Raw genomic sequence first — 9540 nt, 5'->3', positions numbered from 1 at the left:
GTGGCTGGCATTTTGCAACATTCATATTACCACTGCCCAACCACACAAATTTTAATCATGTTAATTTCAATAGTATAGTTATAGTACCTGTCAGTGCCAGCATCCCCACAAGATTTCATAATGTAATTGGTTTACATTAAGACTATATGAACTGATCCTGCTAACTTTACATAATTAAACCTTGTAATTAGAAACCTGTTTAAATTAAGATTATAACCAACGAAATCACATTTTGATGAGAAACGTCATATTTTTATGTATACCATACGTCAGAGTTTTTCTTAAATATCTAACCGACCACATAATCCATTTTTTTTTCAGCACATGGTCAGAAATTATAGGATAGCTCTCATTTAATCAAAACGTTAACTGTTTTAATACATTCTTATTAAAACTTAACCACTCAAAATCAGATTTTGCTAAATCCATTTTTATCATTCAATTTTTGTCACTTTTAGCCATTCGGTTAAACAGCGCCCTCTGGTGGAAATCCTGTAGAAAATGTTGTCAAATTTTTGAAAGTGAAACCAATACACTCAAGGACTCGGAGCACGCGGAACAGAACAAAACATAGCAATAAGGTGCGTATATACAGACTTATAATAAAATAATAATAATAATAATAATAAGAGAAGAAGAAGAAGAAGAAGAAGAAGAATACATTTTCTTTAGTAATGTTTAATGCACAGAGGAAAGAAGGGAGAAAACGGGTTTTTTTTTAACCCCTAAAGTGAAACTCACTACTAACTGGGCTTTATCCTAGCCTGGGCCTTCAGGGCTGTAGCCTAATATTTATTATTATTATTATTATTATTATTATTATTATTATTATTATTATTATTTAGCCCCGAATAATTCTCCAATTGTTGCGGCCAGAAATGCTTGATTTTGCTGGCACTTTTTTGCCATGCGATTTGCGGAATTTTCTGTTTTATCCTTGATGACATGAACTGGCGAAATTGCGATTGCATCAGATTGGTTTGCGCGCTGTTTCGCGTGATGTTCGTTGGTACATGAGACTTTGAATAGGGACTGCAACTCTGAGTTTGTTCAACTTGCTTCGTGAAACAGGCGTCAGGTGCCAAGTTATGTGAACATGATCTAATCCAACTATTTGTCCAATTTTCACATTTTTAAGCATTTAGCCCTCACATCCTTGCAGAAAAAAACAATAGAAACTATCAAAGACATTCTAATGGTTTCCACTACAAATACCATTACAAACCATCAGCTTACCATTAAAACCATTACCATTATTGGTACTTAATTGTATCCACTAGACATAACGTGCCACCAATAGAAGGCAACCACTTACCAGTAGAGACCCACAAGGACATTTACAGATTCCATTCAAACCATTACAAATTCTTTGAGGGTTTCGGGGGGGGGGGGGGGGGGGGGGGACGGTTTCCAGCAGGGATGCAAGAAAAAAAATGCATGAAAACAGTCTATGTAGAAGTACATTTTTGAGTGTTTTTTTGTTTGTTTGTTTGTTTGTTTGTTTTTTGATGGAGAAGAATCTGGGTCCTGGTGCACAGTCAGGAGTTTATTGGATTGTTTTTCTTTGCACGCGTATACTTGAACTACATTCTGCATTTTCTATTTCAGGAAGAATGGACATAATCACAAGTAATAAGGTGAAGCTTATTAAATGGTTACGCGTAGACGAATACATTTTGCAACACGTCCAATGTAGGAAGTTGATAACCATGGATGAATACACGAAACTGAAAAACCTCTCAAACCCTGGAACACAAATAACCGAACTCTTGGACCTAATGTTGCAAAAGGGACAAAGTGTGTGCATGGATTTTCTAAAATTGCTGAAAGAAGACGATGTGAATGAAAGCAGCCCGGAGCTGAAGGAGTGGATAACTTCAGTAAATACCTCCTCAGGTAAGCGAGATTTACACGGTGTTACACTGTACTCAGTGCTGCAAGCTACACGTCATCTCCAAATCAGAAAATACTAAAACACACACACACAACCAGTCATGTGGTCATTTCACGTAGTGTTCTGCTTATACAGTCAAGTCCATAAGTATTTAGGCAGAGACACAGTTTTCATAAATTTGCCTGTGTACACGACCATAATGGATTTGAAATGAAGCAATCAAGATCTAAGATAATATTATGAGATGTGTATTTTTATTACTGTTTCTCTAAACAATATAGATTTGTTTTATATCACCCATGACCATCATTCCACTATGTGTATATATATATTGAATAATATTCAGTTAACTCAAGTGAAGCTTGTTGAGCAAAGATAACATGAGGCAAAACACTTCAGAGGCAGAACTTGTCCAAAATGAATTACAATTAGAGGAAATGTCCTCTTCAGAATAAAAACAAAACAGCTGTCATAAATTACAATACTCATGTGACCTTGATATTGATGTCCAGTTTTGTATTTTCCAATGCCGATACTGAAATATGAAGTTTTAACAAATATCAATAATCATCCACATCTACTAAGCTTTAAAACGATTTTTTAAAACTGAAACACTTGAAACACACACAAAAAAACCACATAGCTTAAAACACAACTTGCAGAAAACCACAATGTTTACACAAAAACCATTTACATTGCAAAAATAACAAATTCTAAATATAATAAAAGATTTAACATAACAAAAAAAAATAATAGAATAGTCTCCCAATTCCCGAAACGAATTCCAATCTTTTCCATTTGTTACAAGATTGGCTCCAATTCATTCTTTTTCTCTCAGATAACTCAAGAATTTCTTGCTGGTATCAACACTGCTGGTTGTTCTCTCTCTAACTGCAAAGCCCTATTGGTATGCCTACTCTAGCAAATGATGTCAAATGTCTTCTTTTTTGTCATTCATCATATATATGTTAAAAATATATTTAAAAATGAAATACAAAATAGTATAACCCAGTCCAATCTGAACATAATACGTTACTGAATAAAACTAATCACCTCTGTGTTTAAATCTGCATAACATTTCAGATTATTGTGCTCCTTCTCGTCATTATTAGGTACTTAGGGAATAGTTCAGTCATAAATGCTTTTGTATTCTATTTTCTAACAAATTATTACCACAAATAGCCAACAGTTAGCTTATCTGAATGACATCACGCAAACAGGTAACATCTACAGTATATATCCTTTCAAGCAAGCTATTCATTAATCAACACTTTTTATAGCTTCTCTATTACAACAAAGTAATAATATACTTCGCATATATTAAGTAACATTCTCGACACTGCAACAATCACTTTTCCACCTATGCAAAATATAGAATGACTGGTATCTGGATGAATGTAATACCTAAATACTGTCTCACACAATGTCTTCTTTCCTCTTTCTCACAGAAATAAAAGCAGCTCCACAGAGCGCTGACCAAAGCTCAGGTGTGTATAATGACTATACCATGTATACCATGAATATTTCATTTTTAAGAATCCAAAGCCATGCTGGTTTATGTGGATGCTCACTGGAAGTTATAATGCAAATCTTTTTTTCACCAACAGGTAGCTCTGTGAATATTACTGCAACTGATGGCAGCAGTATTCACGTCCCTATGATAAGCGGCTCTCAGATTTCTAGCCTCAGTATGAACATGAATACTAATTTTCATAAAAGGACTGATGAGAAACCGCGGAGAAGCGCTTTCTCAGACCGAGAACTAGGTAACTCCTGATCCACTGACATCATCAAAGCATTCGTGAAAAAAGACCAAGTCGCACTATAAATGGCTTTGGTATACATTACACTTTCGATCGAAAGTAATTTCATAATGAATTTCTTCTTCTCCTCCTTCTGCTCTTCACTCCTTTCTTCTTTTATTATACTCCAGATAATCAGGAATTTCTGAAGAAGAACCGGGGTGAACTTATTGATAATGTAAAAACCGTTGATAGAATCATTGATGACCTTAATCTTACTGAAGAAAAGGCGGCAAACGTACGAGCTGAGAAGACAGAGCAGGCCAAGATGAGGAAAGTTCTGGAGTACACAAACAGCAAAAAAGCTGCTCAGCTTCTGGTTGATGCCTTGTGGAAACATGCAGGCGATGTCATGGAGGACCTGACCACGGCCTAACAGCTCAGTGCAGCATTTAAAACCTCTTCAATGATGGTGCAGGGCATAACTCACAAACCAAATACCTCACGGTTTCTAAGATAACATTATGAGATATGTATTTTTATTACTGTTTCTGTAAACAATATAGATCTGTTTTTTATCACCCATGACCATCATTCCACTATGTTTTTACAGTGTTATATTTTTATAACCGGTGTGATTATAAGACAATATCAGTCAATATCTTGATGGAAAAATAAAAAAATACATGAATAAATAAGCAATGTTGAGTAGAAGTGCATATTCGAATACATTGGTTTTGCTGATTGTAAATAGAATACCTGTTTGGATTAAACCCATTCAGTTGAAATGACCAGTAAAATTAGCTAATAACTACAACTCCAGGCAAAAATTATGTAAATCACCACACTTAGAGTATGTTGACCTGGCTTTCCTGTTTGTTTGTTTTTTGTTGTTATTGTTGCTGTTTTTTTTTTTTTTACTTCTTGGCAAATAAACAAAATCACAGATATGACACAAACCAAACTTTCTTTAATAGCTGAACATCCTGGCTTCATGAAACATACCTCAAACAAATCAAAATTATTGTAATTAATGGCATATTTTTTCCAGATCAAGTAAAGGAAAAATTATGGAATCATCAAAAAAGAATTATTTTTTTGTTGCTCCTCCACAGGCATTTTATGACTGCCTGAAATCTTTTCTTTTCATTAGATTTCCATAATGAAAAACAATACTCTCTATCAAGTTGGTCCCAAACCTTTTTGAATAGCAGTTGACCGATCAGCTTTGCACGATGTAGCCTGGTCATGAACCAATTTTTTTTATATTTCCACCATACATTTTCAAACAAACTGAGATCCAGACTGTTTGCTGGCCATGTCATTAAGTTGATATGCCTTTCCTGAAGAAATGCTTTAACACTGGACTAGTGGACTAGTTCAACAAATAGACTTCATGTAAAAACCATAATGAACTTTCTTTTTCTTTCACACTATCCGTCGTTACCCAGATGAGGACGGGTTCCCTTCTGAGTCTGGTTCCTCTCAAGGTTTCTTCCTCATATCATCTCAGGGAATTTTTCCTCACCAACAGTCGCCACCGGCTCGCTCAATAGGGATAAATTCACACACTTAAAATCTGTATCCTGTGTTTAATATGTTTCTGTACAACTGCTTTGAGACAATGTCCATTGTAAAACATGCTATACAAATAAAATTGAATTGAATTGACTTGGATTGAACACTCTTTACTTTGTGGCAAGGTGCATTATCATCACCGCCAAACCTATTTTCTATCGATGGAATGAGAAAAGTGTCCAAAATTTGAATGTACACCTGTGCACTGACTGTTGAGGTCTCCCCTGTTCCTTTACCTGACCTGAAACCCCATATCATAAATGACCGGGTAAATGTGATTGTCTTCTTCAGGCAGTCATCTTTATATGTTTCATTAGAACGGCACCAGACAAAATTTCCACGTTCATTACTTTGGCCAATGCAGATTCGTTATTCATCACTGAATATCACTTTCATCTGATCATCCACACTCCATGATTGCTTCTCTTTAGCGGTTCTGTTTAGGTGTTAGTGCTGGTTTTCCTTTGGCTTTTCTATACGTAAAACCAATTTCATTCAGCCGATTTCTTACAGTTCTATCAGAAACACTGACTCCTGTTTCTGTTTTTTCATTTGTTTTTCATTTGTTTTGTTGTGCATTTTCTATTTTCAAGGCAATATTGCTTTGAGTTTTCTATCCTGATGTGTGCCATCTTTCTTGGTCTACTCATATTTCTTTCTTTTATAACCTTCCTATTTCGTTTCTACTTGCACCAAATTTTAGACACAGCTGACTGGGAACAACCAACATCTTTTTCCTCACTCTGTGTTAGATTTCCTTCTTGAAGGAGTTTTATAATCCTTGACATTGTGTCACTTGTCAACTCTCTTGTTGGGGCCATGTTTCCTTTCAAAAAGTCCAAGGTTAAGGTCTGTTAGCACACTTTTAAGGAGAGATGCACAGATACTAAATTTCTCAGCCGATACCGATAACCGATTCTTCAGAGTGATAATTGGCCGATACCGATATCGTACCGATAGTTCTGCCTTTTATGCCTTCTTTTAAATTAATAATAATTAATTCCACAATTCTGAAAGAAATGCAAATAAAAACTTTATTCTCTCCATTTCAACAAGTTGTTTCACAGTAACTGGCCTCATAAACAGAAAACACATCACTCTAATTAACATGAACACATGAACTAAATTCTGAAGATTAAAGTAAGATTTCTTAACTTATTGAGTGTTATTAAGTAATAGTAACTTTGACTGAATTCTAAAAGGAACTCCTGTTAGGCTCCACATTCACTCACCACAAACAAAAGCATTTCTACTTCATCATTGAACATCAAACTGCTAATATATAATATAAACTTTTTTATATATTAACATTAACAGGATATGAAATATACTATTCTTTTGTAGTATATATACATTACTTTTGCTGGTATTTGTTTTATAAATGCAAATTACAAGGCGATTCCATAATATTTTCCTCAACATTGAGTGATTCCATATTTTTTTCCTTTACTTGACCTGGAAAAAAATATGCCATTAATTAAAAGAATTTCAGTTAACTTGTTTGAGGTACGTTTCACGAAGCCACAGTGTTCAGCCAATAAACAAAGATTGTTTTGTGTCATATTTGTGCTTTGTTTATTTGCTATGAAGTAAAAGGAAAAACCCAGGTGACCATCCTCTAAGTGTGGTGATTCCATAATTTTGCCAGGGCTGGTATAAGACCTCCGTAATACATGCAACTTTGATAAATGGTGGGTTGTCATTTCCACACAAAAATATAAATAAATAAATAAATAAAGACTGGCTCCTGGCTCTGCTTCATAGACCACTGGTATCAGTGATAAATAATGTTGACATGTATGACATAACATGGTCAGAAAATATCAAACATAGCTCATATTTCACTTAAAATAATTAACCGTTTGAATAAATTCTTATTCAAACTTAATAAATAAAAGGATCAACTCAAAATATTTTTTTAGTAGATCCTCTTTTATCATTCAACTTTTGTAACTTTCAGTCATTTGGTTAAACAGCGCCCTCTGGTGGTAATCCTTTTGAAAATGTTATGTCAAATTGACACATGCATGAGCAACACCCGGAACAACCGATAATACAGCAACACGGTGCGTATATACAGCCTTTAATAATCATTATTATTATTTAAAATTATTATTATTATTATTATTATTATTATTATTATATTTCTTTAGTAGCCTAATGTTGAATGCACTGAGGAAAGAAGAAATAAGGAAAGCAGTTGTTTTAACCCATAAAGTGATAGTAATTAATTAACTAATTAACTACTGCATTGTTCACAGTCAGGAGTTTATTGGATATTTTTGTTTGTTTGTTTGTTTGTTTGTTTATACTTGAACTAAATTCTGCATTTTCTATTTCAGGAAGAATGGACATAATCACAAGTAATAAGGTGAAGCTTATTAAATGGTTACGCGTAGACGAATACATTTTGCAGCACGTCCATTCTAGGAAGTTGATAACCTGGGATGAATACACGAAACTGAAAAGCATCTCAGACCATGGAACCCACATAACCGAACTCTTGGACCTAATATTGCAAAAGGGACAAAGTGTGTGCATGGACTTTGTAAAATTGCTGAAAGAAGACGATGTGAATGAAAGCAGCCCGGAGCTGAAGGAGTGGATAACTTCAGTAAATACCTCCTCAGGTAAGCGAGATTTACACGGTGTTACACTGTACACGTCATCTCCAAATCAGCAAACACTAAAACACACAATCTGAGCTGCCAGGAAATCACGTGGCCATTTCACCTAGTGTTCTGCTTACATATTCAATTACCTCAAGTGAAGCTTGCTCAGCAGGTACAACAGGAACACTGAGAACACTGAAATGTCCTCTACAAAAACAAAACAAAACAAAAAAAACAGCTGTCATAAATTACAATACTCTTGTGACATTGATATTGATGTCCAGTTTGGTATTTTCTAATATGATACTGAAATATGAAGTTTTAACAAATATCAATAAGCATGAAACACTTGTAAGAAAAAAAAAATATATATATATATATATATAAAAGCACATAGCTTAAAACAGAACTTGCAGAAAACCACGGCGTTTACACAAAAACCATTTACATTGCAAAAATAACAAATTATAAATATAATAAAAGATTTATCTTAACAAAAAAAAAAATTAACAAAGTCTCCTCAAAGACTATGCATGCATTTGCCTTTTCAAAAAAATTAAAAATAAAAATCTTCCAAATCGAATTCCAATCTTTTCCATTTGTTACAAGATTGGCTCCAATTCATTCTTTTTCTCTCAGATAACTCAAGAATTTCTTGCTGGTATCGACACTGCTGGTTGTTCTCTCTCTAATTGCAAAGCCCTATTGGAATGCCTACTCTAGCAAATGATGTCAAATGTCTTCTTTTTTGTCATTCATCATATATATGATAAAAAATACATTTAAAAATGAAATACAAAATAGTATAACCCAGTCCAATCTGAACATAATACGTTACTGAATAAAACTAATCACCTCATTGTTTAAATCTGCATAACATTTCAGATTATTGTGCTCCTTCTAATCATAATTAGGAACTTATGGAATATTTCAGTAACAGATTTTTTTTTCCCTAACAAAGCAGTAACTCAAATAGCCAACAATTAGCTCATCTGAATGACATCATGCAAACAGGTAGCATCTATTTATCCGTTCACTTAAGCTATTCAAGAAGCAATACTTTTTTCAGCTTCTCTATTACAACTGAAAGTAATAATATACTTCACATATATTAAGCAACATTCCCAACACTGCAACAATCACTTTTCCACCTATGAAAAATATAGAATGACTGGTATCTGGATGAATGTAATACCTAAATACTGTCTCACACAATGTCTTCTTTCCTCTTTCTCACAGAAATAAAAGCAGCTCCAAAGCACTCTGTCCAAAGCTCAGGTGTGAATAATGACCATACCATGTATACCATGAATATTTCATTTTTAAAAATCCCATTCACCCAATACTATGCCAGTTTATCTGGATGCTCACTGGAAGTTATAATGCAAATCTTTTTTCATCAACAGGTAGCTCAGTGAATATTTCTGCAACTGATGGCAGCAGTGTTTACGCCCCTATGATAAGCGGCTCTCAGATTTCTAGCCTCAGTATGAACACAAATACTGGTCCTCAAAAAAAGAACTGATGTCATGGAGGGCCTGACCACGGCCTAACAATGATGGTGCAGGGCATGAATTACAGACCAAATACCATACCTTTTCTAAGATAATATTATGATATGTCTTTTTATTATTGTTTCTGTACACAATATAAAAAAATTTTATATAACCCAGGAAAATCATTCCACTACATTTTCACAGTTTTAGCATTTTTT

At 34.2% G+C, this 9540-nt stretch overlaps 1 protein-coding gene across 1 annotated transcript; it reads left to right on the top strand.

Annotated features, from left to right (window-relative positions):
• The first annotated feature begins 494 nt into the window (after positions 1-494).
• si:dkey-10c21.1 (uncharacterized) lies at positions 495-7844 on the top strand. Its single transcript, XM_017469074.3, has 6 exons — positions 495-581; positions 1609-1896; positions 3343-3381; positions 3502-3660; positions 3828-7280; positions 7557-7844. Exons 2-5 carry the CDS (start codon positions 1614-1616, stop codon positions 4070-4072), a joined length of 726 nt encoding a protein of 241 aa, XP_017324563.1. The 5' UTR covers positions 495-581; positions 1609-1613; the 3' UTR covers positions 4073-7280; positions 7557-7844.
• Positions 7845-9540: the final 1696 nt, after the last annotated feature.

The sequence above is a fragment of the Ictalurus punctatus genome, chromosome 6 (genome assembly GCF_001660625.3).
Source record: "Ictalurus punctatus breed USDA103 chromosome 6, Coco_2.0, whole genome shotgun sequence".
NCBI classification, from domain to species: Eukaryota; Metazoa; Chordata; class Actinopteri; order Siluriformes; family Ictaluridae; genus Ictalurus; species Ictalurus punctatus.
Note: the sequence above shows the minus strand (reverse complement) of the source record. Positions and strands in the feature narration are given on the sequence as shown.

Bases quoted from the DNA above. Each gene is read 5' to 3' on its own strand.
- si:dkey-10c21.1 (XM_017469074.3), top strand. From the start codon at position 1,614: ATGGACATAATCACAAGTAATAAGGTGAAGCTTATTAAATGGTTACGC. The intron at 3,382-3,501 runs GTGTGTATAATG...TTTCACCAACAG, and splicing joins GAGCGCTGACCAAAGCTCAG to GTAGCTCTGTGAATATTACT. The intron at 3,661-3,827 runs GTAACTCCTGAT...ATTATACTCCAG, and splicing joins TTTCTCAGACCGAGAACTAG to ATAATCAGGAATTTCTGAAG.